The sequence below is a fragment of the Lithobates pipiens genome, unplaced genomic scaffold, assembly GCF_037356315.1.
Source record: "Lithobates pipiens isolate NorthernLeopardFrog02 unplaced genomic scaffold, aLitPip1_a1.2 Scaffold_8, whole genome shotgun sequence".
NCBI classification, from domain to species: domain Eukaryota; kingdom Metazoa; phylum Chordata; class Amphibia; order Anura; family Ranidae; genus Lithobates; species Lithobates pipiens.
The window spans coordinates 540117584-540131435 of record NW_027507903.1 but is presented as its reverse complement, the minus strand read 5'-3'; the positions used below and the strand labels follow the sequence as shown (position 1 = coordinate 540131435).

Below are 13852 nucleotides of genomic sequence, written 5' to 3'. Positions count from 1 at the left end.
ATGTCACTTCTGGAGCAATAATTGGAGACTTCGGTGAGTTGGTTGTTTTCACAGAACACAAGCAGCGTATACGCTACAGTACATCGGGTAAGGAGGAAAAAAGTTGTCGCCGCCTTAGAGGCGGCCATGTTGTTCGTTACTAGTGTGTGGACTAACAATGTCCACTCCACAGGACATTATATCCTGTCCCATAGTGTATGGGCTGCTGGTGTTCTGTGAAAACAGCCAACTCATCAAAATCTCCAAGTATTGTTGCTGGAGAGTCTCGGAAGTGAGACTTTTGGCGAGTTGGAATTTACACAGAAGACTGGTATGCCTGAGCTAAGAACCAATATAAAAAACAGTTTGCTGTGTCATTATGACTTTGTTGTCATTTCCATCCATCCTTATGAGGTGTATCTTTGCATGAGACTTCCTTTCAACAGGCTCACATAGGGGTATCCCCACATGCTTAAGAGACCATACTAGCGATAGTTGGTCAACATCCAGGGTGAGTTCACATCTATGTGGGGCACCCAGTCTGAGCACCATTGTACAGGAGATGTCGATTTCAGCACGAGCACTTTGTATCATCACCTAATGGGACTATATTCGTTTCTTGTGTGTTCTGTATATTTATATGAATCTGATCAACCGTAAGCGCAGCAAACTGTTTTTTATATTTGTTCTTTGCTCGTTTGCTTCTTAGCAAGTTTTTTACTGGAGCTGGTGTTTGATGATCAGTTCTCTTATCCAAAGGTGCTAAGGTTTATATTTTTTCTATCATGCCTGAGCTAAGGGCAGATGGATTCCAGGAAATAAATGCTACATAAACCACCTGCCCTTTCTCAAGATGGCCACAACCAGAAATGCTAGGGGATATTTTACAAAGTTATTTCTCAACAAATTAAAGCACAGAGGCATAGATGGATGAGTTTGCTGTGGAAACATCAGCTGCGGTGCCAACATCGTTGGACTTCAGGACAGGTAAGTGTCCTATTATTAAAATTTAGTAGCTCTAGTATGTGTAGCTGCTGGCTTTTAATTTGTTGCAGGGGTGGGCAAACCCCCTCTTTAAAAAACACTGTCTCCTGTTTTGTGCATCCATGCAACAATCAATAGTAACCATCTGAAAGTAATTAGATACATTCAAATCTCCAACAGATACTTTGCTTTAAGATAAATCAATGTCAACCATTAGCAGTTAAAGTTTGGGATGAGTTACACCACACCTCCCATATCATAGTATTTGTGGGAGAAACTCCTGTGTACACATATTATTTTTTCATAAGGGAGAATCGATTAACAGTATTAATCCATTGAGAGAGAGTGGGGGTAGAGGCCCACAACCATTTAGGCATTGTTTGTTTTTGTACCAAAAATAGGATTTCATTCAGGAAAATCCTAGCATATCTAGGCGAAAGCTCCTCTTCCAGTAGCCCTAAGGCCTCATGCACACTGGACATTATAATAACGTTATAAAAATGCCAGTAGCTTTGCAGTGAGTTTTGCAACGTTTTACAGCATTTTTGCAATAGCGTTTTTAGCGTTTTTTTCAGTTTTTCCAGCGTTTTTAAGCTTTTTTTTTTTTTTTTTTAATTAGTGGGATCATAAACGTTAAATGCCGGCTCCTCTCAGAAACCACTAGTTTTGGGGGTTTTTTACAGTCAAAAAACTCACCTGCCAAAAACAGATGATAACTGCCTATGTGTGCCTGGGCACAAAGCATAACAGCAATTCTGTGACCAGTTTCCAATAATCAGCTTTAATTGGGCATGTCGCAAAACCACTTTTTAGGAATGGCATCAGAAAAATGTTTGCTTGGTTGGTATAAACCCGATAAGAACAGAGGGAGGGGCATAAATAGCTTGGAATAAAAATAGGAGTAGTGAATTAAATATAGAGGAGTGGTAAAGCATGGGTTTAGGAATAATGTTCATGCTTACTAACCGTAAAAGAGATGGAAAGCCTCCTTCATCTTGTTTATCGAGCATTCCATATCTTGCAGAGCTATAATCAGTGTTTGCTTATCATCAGACTCCACAGATTTCACTGCCTGAATGATAGCCTGCAAATAAGACAGCAATCAATCATCAAACTAATCACACTGAATACACTTTATTAATTTAATATGTGTTAAAGATACCAATATCTGAACAAGGTATTGTGGTGCAGTAAACATAAAAAGAACCAGTCACAACTACTCTTACACAAGAATTGTAATATTTAATCTTATACAGTATTATAAATGGCATAGTTCTGTATGTGTAATTGATACTGTAGCAATTGTTAGATTTTGTGACCTCTGACCTAGCATAAAAAAATGAAAAATCCTGCAGAAAGGGATGTCTGCATATATCTTTATTTATCTTCCAGGCCACAGGGATCTCCAAACTATGGCCCTCCAGCTGTTACAGAACTACATGTCCCATGAGGCATTGTAATTCCGCGTACACACGATCGGAATTTTGGTTGGAAAAAGCTCTGATGGTTTTCCCGACGGGATTTTGCTCGAGCTGTCTTGCATACACACAGTCACACCAAATTCCGACCGTCAAGAATGCGGTGACATACAACACGTGAGACGGGACTAGAAAAAGGAACAGCCAGTAACCAATAGCTTCCGTCTCGTAGTTGAATCTGTGCATGCATGAGTTTTTACGCATCGAAATTGCATACACATGATCGGAATTTCCAATAGAAACTTTTTCCGTCGGACAAATTGAGAACCTGTACTCAATCTTTTGCTGGTGGAAATTCGGCCACCAAATTTCTGATGGAGCATACACACGGTCGCATTTTCTGACGAAAAGCTCTCATCGGTCTTTTGCTGGCCGAAAATTCCAACCGTGTGTACACGGCATAAAACTCTGATATTCACAGACAAGACTAGGCATGATGGGAATTGTAGTTTCTGAACAACTAGAGGGCCATAGTTTGGAGACCCCTGTTCCAGGGAGCCTCTACAGTGCCCAAACCCAAGATACTGAGGCTACCTATGATGGAAGTTGAAGATTACACTAGCCCTAATGAACTTCTAAATGAAATATTCTGTGCCTGTACAATTGAGACACAAGGCATTATCAGAGCTATAATGTAAGATCTGGAAAGCAATGTTTGCCTACTCAGTGGTCTGGTTTTGGTGGTGTTCTACAAAACAAAGGTTAACGTAAAAGGCTCCTTTTTTATTCTAGTGTCTGCTTTTAAATATTTATGTCAGCATTAATAATTATCAAATATGCTTAAACTGAATCCTGGCCAGGCTGAAAAAATACAAATGAACGTAAAATGTCAGCCAATTGTAATGCATTGCACAGTGGAGTTCAGGCTGGGTGAGAATGGGGCAATGCTTGGAGCCAGGGAGATGCACTGCAGGGACATGCCAACTGGTGGGGAGAGCAGAATTGCAGAGAGATGTTGTCTTCAGTCACCCAGCCAAACAAAACAATTAAACTGGAAGCGGTGGGGGAGTTATATTTACAGGCCACACTACCCTCCCAGGCAGGGGCGGATCCAGGGGGGGGCAACGGGAAAATTGCCCCCTCCGAGAATGTGAGTGGGCGGGCAGGTGTCGCCGCGGGTGAGAGAGCCGGCGGGCGGCTCCACGGCTGAGAGCACGGGCGGCTCTGTTGAGAGACAGCAGGTGGCTCGGCTCGGCTCACTGACAGTGTGTGAGTGGCTGCTGGCCAATCAGGGAGCCAGCGGGCAGGGGAGAAGAGAGATGACATCATCTCTCACCACCAGGCACCCGCCCTGCATTCCTGCAGTTCCGCCCTCACTGTGCAGTGTGCAGGCAGCCGCGGCAGCAGAGAGATTACTTCATCTATCTGCTGCTTGACTGGTAATCTGCTGCCTGGGACAGAGCAAGAGACAATCTGCATTGTGTGGCATGGGACATGGCAAGTGACAATCCACATCGTGTGGCATGGGGCGTGGCAAGTGACAATCCACATTGTGTGACATGGGACGTGGCAAGTGACAATCTGCATCTGGTGAAAGGTGACGTGGCAAGTGACAATCTGCAACGTGTGCCATGGGACGTGGCAAGTGACAATCTGCATCTGGTGACAGGTGACGTGGCAAGTGACAATCTGCAACATGTGGCATGGGACGTGGCAAGTGACAATCTGCATCTGGTGACAGGTGACGTGGCAAGTGACAATCTGCAACGTGTGGCATGGGGCGTGGTGAGTGACAATCTGCATCTGGTGACAGGTGACGTGGCAAGTGACAATCTGCAACATGTGGCAAGAGACAATCTGGTGACAGGTGACGTGGCAAGTGACAATCTGCAACGTGTGGCATGGGATGTGGCAAGTGACAATCTGCAACGTGTGGCATGGGACGTGGTGAGTGACAATCTGGTGACGTATCAAGTGACAATCTGCATCTGGTGACATGATAAGTGACAATCTGCATCTGGTGACAATCCGCAACGTGTGGCAGGTGACAGTGGCAGGTGACACGCTCGGGGCTCCCACTGATTCTGTATTATGGTAAGTTGAACCATTTAATTTTTTATAACAATGTAATAATAGTAATGTGCTTCAATCATCCTGACACCATAACCACCATGGCGCCGTGATGATTGAATCGCTAACACCAGCAATTTCCCTGATAAATTTACCCCGAAAAAACATATTTTTCTGGCAGTGCCCCTCCTGAGACTAGGCTCTGGATCCGCCCCTGCTCCCAGGGTAAGAGTGGTGAGAAAAGTTATCTAGAATTTATAAAGGCATGCCTACTAGCAAATAAATATGCATGTCTAAAGCAGCCCATGCATGAATCTGGTGTTTTGTTCAACCAGTGGGTTGATAAAAGAAAAAAATCTGACTTGATTCCCCCAGTCACACATTTGATGCACGTGGGAGAATTCTCCATGCTGAGCTACTGTATTCTGACAGCAGGGAGACTTCTCTGCTGAATTGGCTGAATTTTGATCCATGCATAGCCAGCTTAAAAGCTCATCGAGTTTTTCTTGTTGAATGCTCTCATACTCATGCTGGATATAAATTGAATATTTCAGGTATTTATATATCACTGACAATTTACCCAGCACTTTACATACTGTCCTTTTGCACCAGTCCCTGCCCTCATGGAGCTTACAATCTAAGACCTCTAACATACAATACATTCACATGCTAGAGGCAATTTGGACACAAGTTTTTTTAACCTACTGTATATCTATTGTGGGAGCAAACACAGGGAGAAAATGCAAACTCCAAGCAGGTAGCATCTTGGTTGGGATTCAAACCGAGGACCCCAGTGCTGCAATGCAGGAGTGCAAACCACTTGTGCATTGTGTAATATTTAAGGCCTCCCCCTTCCAGTATGACATTCTCTTTCATGATCAGTTTGCCTTGTTTTATTTAGTGTACCGCAAGCTCTTTGTACACAGTAAAAAAATAGCACGAAGGCGTTCAAATTAGTCAGCAATGCTTGATGTCATCAATAGCTGTATAAAAAAAGCTGAATGCATTGGTGGTGGTGAAAGCAAACAGAAAACACATAACTGTATCCAGGCAGACTACACTTTATAGACGTCACTGCTAGGATTTCCCGGGATCTATTTACTTAGCACATTTTATCACACTATGATAAGAGCTCACAGTAGCAGTCTGAAGAATAAACTTTTCACCCATTCCTGTAATCTACCTACCCTGGCTGCAGGGATGGCTGCCACTTCTACCAGCAAGGTCACCAAAACAAAGCCCTGAAGATTGTCACCTCCTGGAAGCGACACAATGGTGGACAGGTTCCTGTGAACAAGACATAAGAAACATAAGCTATGCAGAGCCATACTTTTGTTCAATGTTGGTCATACATTATGATTATTACAACAGACACCAGCCTCACTGCCAATAACTGAGCAGTGCAGCAGTTAAAGGAAGGAATTATAGAGGCTGCCATTCCTGATCTACTTCTTCTGAAAACACAAGGTCCCTAGCTGTCATTGTAATCCAGTAGTTTCAGTATTCAGTAAAATACTGGTGTAGCACTACCCCCACAAGAGCCGCTTGGTAATTTGGGCTCTCTGTTCTGTGCCTCAACTCCAAGAACACCCTCAGCCCCTCTGACACACCTGGTTGAATGAAACTTACTGACAAGCACTTTTAAGAACATGAGTATAGATACCTTAAACTCGGCTGTGGATTAGTACCAAGAAATAGACACAAGCCTGTTTGGTGGTAAATTAACTTAATGTATTGGTATGGGGTAGAATAAATGGTTGTTTGAGCATAAATGAACACAAAGAAGGTAGGGTCAGGCACATTCTGCTACAGTATAATCGCTCTGCCAAGATAAATTAGAATAGAGTTCTGTACCACTTGACTGAAATAAACTCATGAATCAGCAAATTCAGAAACAAACTGTGCATATAAGCATGAACTGCAATGTGAATAATACTAAAACTAGTCCAGAATGCGCTCTGGAAGAATGGCTACAATGTGGTGCAATGTTCCCTGAGAGGTACCTCTTAGCATAAGCAATTGATGAAGGTCTCTGTGTAGCAGCTGTAAAGGGAAAGTCTTTAGTCCTAACTCTTCGCTGGCTAGCATTGGGGCCTAGTTGTAACATTGGTGCATGTAGGAATAGTCCCAGTTAAGACTGCAGGCAGTAAAGAGGTTACTAGATGGCTGTATGGTCAGTTCCTAAAGGGCTTAGTCTCTCTAGCAGCAGATAGTAAATCCCCTCCACAGCAGCTTGCAAGTCTCAGTGATATTGCAGCTCACCATCCCATCACACACAGCTATTAGTCCACTCTCTGCTCTGTACCCAGGTGACTCTGGCTGTTGGAAACCCCAAACTTAGTGCTCTGGATCCCATTCAGGCCACAGATGTGTAGCAGTGATGGAACACACTGGACAGGGATGTGCACTCATTGGTCTCCCTCACAGCAAGAGATAGTGGTGTCCTGTACAGCCTGACAAAATGTAGCTCTTTGCCCTCCTCCTGGAATCTCTCTATAGGAAATGTAGTTCAAAAGCTCTTGATTACAGTAGAGGAGCCTTTCTCAACTTTTTTAACACAGAAAAACCCATAAAATAAATGTCCGGTCTCAGAGAACCCCTGCTAAAAATGACTACAGTATCTCACAAAAGTGAGTACACCCCTCAGATTTTTGTAAATATTGTATTATATCTTTTCATGTGACAACACTGAAGAAATGACACTTTGCTACAATGTAAAGTAGTGAGTGTACAGCTTGTATAACAGTGCAAATTTGCTGTCCCCTCAAAATAACCCAACACACAGCCATTAATGTCTAAACCGCTGGCAATAAAAGTGAATACACCCCTAAGTAAAAATGTCCAAATTGGGCAAAATTAGCCATTTTCCCTCCCCGGTGTCAAGTAACTGGTTAGTGTTACAAAGTCCCAGGTATGGATGAGGAGAATGTGTGCTAAATTTGGTGTTATCGCTCTCACATACTGGTCACTGGAAGTTCAACATGCCACCTTATGGCAAAGAACTCTCTGAGGATCTGAAAAAAATTGTTGCTCTACATATAGATGGCCTAGGCTATAAGAAGATTGTCAAGACCCTGAAACTGACTGCAGCATGGTGGCCAAGACCATATAGTGTTTTAACAGGACAGGTTCCACTCAGAACAGGCCTCACCGTGGTCGAAAAAAGAAGTTGCATGCACGTGCGCAGCATCATATCCAGAGGTTGTCTTTGGGAAATAGACATATGAGTGCTGCCAGCATTGCTGCAGAGGCTGAAGGGGTGAGGGGGTCAGCCTGTCAATGCTCAGACCATACGCCACACACTGCACTGAATTGGTCTGCATGGCTGTCGTCCCAGAAGAAAGCCTGCAAACAGTTTGCTGAAGACAAGCAGACTAAGGACATAGATTACTGGAACCATGTCCTGTGGTCTGATAAAACCAAGATAAACTTATTTGGTTCAGATGGTGTCAAGCGTATGTGGCGGCAACCAGGTGAGGCGTACAAAGACAAGTGTGTCTTGCCTACAGTCAAGCATGGTGATGGGAGTGTCATGGTCTGGGACTGATTGAATGCTTTTAGCACTGGGGATTTACAGTTCATTGAGGGAACCATGAATACTGTGATATACTGAAGCAGAACATAATCCTCTCCCTTCTGAGACTGTGCCACAGGGCAGTATTCCAACATGATAACGACCCCAAATGCAACTCCAATCACTGCCTTCCTAAAGAAGCTGAGGGTGAAGGTGATGGCCTGGCCAAGCATGTCTCCGGACCTAAACCCTAGGTCTGGGGCATCCTCAAATGGAAGATGGAGGAGAACAAGGTCTCTTACATCTACCAGCTTTGTGATGTCGTCATGGAGGAGTGGAAGAGGACTCCAGTGGCAACCTGTGAAGCTCTGGCGAACTCCATGCCCAAGAGGGTTAAGGCAGTGCTGGAAAATAATGGTGACCACACAAAATATTGACACTTTGGACCCAATTTGGACATTTTCACTTAGAGATGTAATCATTTTTGTTGCCAGCGGTTTAAACATTAATGGCTGTGTGTTGAGTTATTTTGAGGGGACAGCAAATTTACACTGTTATCCAAGCTACACACTCACTACTTTACATTGTAGCAAATTGTCATTTCTTCAGTGTTGTCACGTGAAAAGATATAATAAAATATTTGCAAAAATGTGAGCGGTGTACTCCCTTTTGTGAGATACTGTATATGTGTCAGTGATATTAGAATTAAAAAAGGGTGACTCCTAAATAGCGATGGACCCATATAAGAAGGAACCACAAAAAGGAAGGGTCCCCCATCCCATGTGTCTATGCAAGTGGTCACAACACTCACTGGAACAGGGAACAGCTAGCCACCAACATCTGAATGGCTTACCCTAGGAGGAAGACAGACAGATATGCTTGGTGACCAGTTCAATGGCAGTCTGCACTGTGACTAAACCAGGGTCTGGCCTTTATAGTCCAGACCGCGGTGTTGGCCCAGCACATTCATCATCATCATGATGGAATATCCACCAATAGGCTCGCACAGTGCGTGGAGAGGCAGCACTGCTGATCCCCACCGAGTTTGGGCAACTGTCACCTCCCAGATGACCAGGAGGGTCTTTCACATTTTTGTGTCTTGGGCAGAGCATAGAAAGATTCGAATGTATTCCCGAATGTTTTGCGAAATAATTCCTTGTTGATATGTCGTATCAGCTAATTGATACAAATTGTTGTTAATCTTAGGGATCCTATCCCTACTGATTGGTTTGTACCATTTTTTGTTACACAAAAGTGTAATACACATATTTTTATAGTGTTCAATATTCATCAATACAATGTTACCTCCCTTATCGGAGGGTTTTATGACCAGATTTGGGTTATTGATTAAGTTACTCAATGCTTTTTTTGGCGAGATGATAAATTACATTTTGCCCGTAGGTTTTCATTTTTTCAATTTCTAAGGTAACTTGTTTAAGTAAGATTGTTAAATTGGGGCAGTTTTGCATGTAAGAAAACATTTGAGATCTTCTTTTTAGATTGGTCTTAAGGTTAAAAGTATCTCTATCAACCGTGTCCAATATCCCCTTGAGATCAATGGTGTCAATAAGATCAAACGGGCCACTTTCCGCCAGTAGCTCATTGAGTATCTTCAACATATGGGAATCCTTTTTACTATATTTGTCAGCTGTATAAACGGTATCAGGAGTGGCATTGGATCTAGAGTACATAACCTTCAGTAGGACATTGTGTACAAATAAGTTGGTATCCTTGATAGCTTCAAAATTATCAGTATCAGTATGGGGGCAAAATCTGAAACCCTTAGATAATAGTTGTTCATCTAAAGGTGCAAGACTGTATGATAAAAGATTAATCATTTCCATCTCAGAGTTCTCTTTTGCCTCTGAATTAGGCTCCTTTTCTAACTGGGCCTGTATGCATACTGATCCAGTACCCCTATTGCTCTTATTGAATTGGGGTCGACATGTTCTTTGCTGATTAAAACATTGCTAGGGTCAGTTTCCACTGAAGTTATTTTAAAGCCAGTAGAGCTGGAGCCAGTAGGGCTAGCAGCTACAGCTCTACTGGTAGATCTATTTCCCTTCAAGTTTGTGACAGGTAGCTAGCTGTCCTGTGGCACCCTGATCGGTTCTAGGGCCGGGGCGTCTTTTAGAATCATCTTTTCTAAAAACATTTTATCCATATTGGGACGTTTATATCCTTTTCTCCTATGAAAAGTATCCATATTTCTAAATGAAGAGGAGGTAGATCTAACTGATGACATCAGTGCTGCATTACTGCATCACCACATCACTGTCAGACATGTCCCCCACTTGATTGATCTCTGTTTGTTGTGTGCATACTATTGTGCATAGTATGTGTATGTGCATACTCATTGATCTCGAGGAGATATTGGACACGGTTGATAGAGAAACCTTTAACCCTAAGACCAATCTAAAAAGAAGATCTCAAATGTTTCCTTCCACGCAAAACTACCCCAATTTAACAATCTTCCTTAAACAAGTTACCTTAGAAATTTAAAAAAAGAAAATCTTGGAACGGGCAAAATTTATCATCTGGAGAAAAAAAAGCACTGAGTAACTTAATCAATAACACAAATCTGGTCATAAAACCCCCCCGATAATAGGGTAACATCTTAGTGATGGATATTGAACACTATAAAAATATGTGTATGAAACTTTTGTCAGACAGAAAATGGTACAAACCAAATCAGCGGGGATAGGATCCCTAAGATTAACAACAATTCCTATCAATTAGTTGATATGGCATATCAACAAGGAATTATTTTGCAACAGATTTGAGAATACATTCGTACACCATTTCTGTGGGAGGCATATTTCTATGCTCTGCCCAAGACACACAAAAATGTGAACGACCCTCCCGGTCATCCCATTGTCTCTGGAAATGGATGTATAACTGAGAATGCCTGCCGGTATATCGATTCCATTTTACGTCCTTTGACCTTACTTGCGAGACACCCTGCATCTTTTACAAATACTTGATGACATGCAAGGCCCAGCCTCTGCACTATTGATTACAATCGATGTTGAGGCATTGTATTGTATTGTATTGCAGTATTCCACACAAACAGGGTATTGATGTTATGAACTTATTTTTAAATCAGACGGACTGATGAGAGAGACAATTTCACCATTTTGTGGCTGATTTACTGTTCTTTATCTTGTCCAACAATGCCTTTTTGCAGGCTCCCACTACCTCAAGGTGCAGAGCATCGCTATGGGCACATGTTGTACCCTGGCATACACCAATCTGTACCTGGGGGGGTGGGAGTGACACATATTCTCAAGCGATGGTCTCAAGATGTACCTGTGCCACATTCTGTTGTGGTACAGGTACATCGACGATATTTTCATAGTTTGGGATGGCAGTCCCAATTTGTTGCTTGAGTTTCTTACTAAACTAAATTCAAATGACTGGAATCTACAGTTTACCATAACATATGACCTGAACAGTATTCCTTTTCTAAACATAATGGTTTAAAAAGATGGCAATGGACATCTATCCAGTGGTCTATAACGCAAGCCTACATCAGGCAATACTATTCTGCACACCACTAGTGCCCATCCGGTGTCACTAGTACATTCTATACCCTATGGACAGTATCTTCGGTTGAAGCGCAATTGTAGCACCACTGAAGCTTTTGAGATTGAAGCAGGCTTGCTGAGAGACGGATTTAGGGTGAGAGGATATATTAAAAAACGTTTGGCCAAAGCATACAATTGTGCGAGAGGTAAAACTAGAGACTCATTACTTTTCCACAAAAAGGCGGCTACGACGAACAGTAATGTTTGTTTCCTTACCCCATATAGCTCTCATTATGAGAAACTATACTTTAAAAACACTGGTACCTTCTGACCAGCGTTCCAGTTATCTCCAAATTTATTCCACCACAACCACTAGTAGTGTATCGATGGGCTTCTTCCTTGAAGGATAAGTTGATGCACAGCCATTTGGTTGGACCAAGCCTTAAATCTCATTCACTCAAGGGCACTTTCCAATGTGGTAGATGCTCGTACTGCAAGTATATCAATACAGGCAAAAACCTCATCTTACCCAATGGAAATCGATTTTTCCAAAAAGTTTTGTAAATTGCCAAACACAGGAGAGTGTGTACCTCATGATGTGAGTTTGGGGTTTTTTATGTTGGGAAGACTTTCAGGGAATTTTGGAGACTTCATGATCATACTTATGCCATAGAGATATGTAATCTTTATTCCCCTAAAGGTAGGCATGCTGCCCATGATCATGCATATGGTTCCCCTAAAGTCCAGTTTTTATGCCTGGAACATATCCCACAGGATCCACGTGGGGGAGGCTGGAATAGGGCCATTCTCTAGGTTTAAATGAAGCCACCTCATTCATGTCCTTCTATCCATTTAGGGTTGTCTTGATTTGATATATATTTATTCTACATATCTGCTGTCTACTATACTTCCACTAAGAGACCGATGTTATGTGCCATGTATCATATCACCTTTTATTCTGGGTACATGACAGTGTTTGGAGATCTGTATACATATTTGTGTTTCTTTTCCCTTATTTTAGGCAACCGCAAAAATCTTTTTTTTTCTTCCCACTAGTTCATTTTCATGTTCTTTCCTGGAAGCTGCAATCCCCCTTATGTCCCCCTTATGTTCCCTGCTCCCTGCCTGTGCACCCTATACATTCGCAACCAAGGGGAGGATCTCCCTCTGAGATGTGATGAGTGGATGTGCCCTGCAGGAACCATGGCGCTTTTAGATCTCTTTCCGCTTCCGCTTTTCGGAGACCAGCGGGATTGTCGTCACCTTTTTCTCCCCCCAGCGCCGCGTTCACAGCATCTTATATGTGACGTAGCATGCCAGTGTTGCTGTGCATGCGCAATCGCCACCAGCGGGTGTGGGTGTGACCAGCGGCATTGGTGATGTTGCGGTGCAGCTGATATAGCTGCATCACAATAGGTGACTGGGAGGTGCCAGCTGCCCAAACTCGGTGGAGATCAGCAGTGCTGCCTCTCCACGCACTGTGCGAGCCTATTGGTGGATATTCCATCATGATGATTATAATAGTGCTGGGCCACTCCTTTCTCCTTTCCCTTCCTTCCCCCTTTCCCCTCAACCCCCCTCCCTCCCCCCTTCTTTTCTTCTCTTTTTTTCTTTTCTTTTCTTTCTCCTTTCTCCCTTTTTTTTTTCTTTTTCCTTTATTCACCCTTAATCATTTAATGATTAAGTGCATGAGTCACATGTGTGGAGATTTTATGATGATGGTTCAGCTGTCACTGCTTTTCACTCACAATTTTACCATCACATGTTGACACTTGTATAGTATATATTTGTTTTTCATTAAAGCGCTGGTTTTAGCGTGAAACGCGTCAGCAATTTTGTTCTATGTTTTTTCCCTTTGCTGTGGTGATTCGTGTGATGTGGAGTTTTTTAATTTGAAGGAATAAAGGCACTTTTACTTTTCATCTAATCTGGAGTGCGGCTGTCCAGAGTTTGTTCGTTTTTTATGCACTTAGTGCTGGGCCAACACCGCGGTCTGGACTATAAATCCCAGACCCTGGGTTAGTCACAGTGTAGACTGCCATTGAACTAGTCACCAGGCATATCGGTCTGTCTTCCGCCATGCCTTGTCTCCCTGTCTTCCACCTAGGGTAAGCCATTTTGGGGTTTTGGTCATTTATATTAGCATTTGATGTTCCTGGCTATGTTGTTTGGTATATTTGGCACCATGGCTGGGTTGGTCTTTGCTCCCTGTGAGTGTTGTGACCACTTGCATGTGGGATGGGGGCCTCTTCCTTTTTGTTGTTCCTTCTTATATGGAGCCATCAGCTGTTTAGAAATCACCCTTTTTGAATTGTACATAGATATTAATTGGTTTGCATTATTCATTTATCATTCACAAA

At 42.7% G+C, this 13852-nt stretch overlaps 1 protein-coding gene across 2 annotated transcripts in view; it reads right to left on the bottom strand.

Annotated features, from left to right (window-relative positions):
* The window catches only part of IDO2 (indoleamine 2,3-dioxygenase 2), a 110310-nt gene that overhangs the window by 57255 nt on the left and 39203 nt on the right, over nt 1–13852 (bottom strand). For both annotated transcript variants that reach the window (XM_077469706.1, XM_077469707.1), the window contains 2 exons: nt 5639–5738; nt 1930–2047 (listed from right to left, as the gene is read on the bottom strand). In XM_077469706.1, the coding sequence (XP_077325832.1) occupies nt 1930–2047; nt 5639–5738 (218 nt within the window). The remainder of the gene's footprint in view (nt 1–1929; nt 2048–5638; nt 5739–13852) is intronic.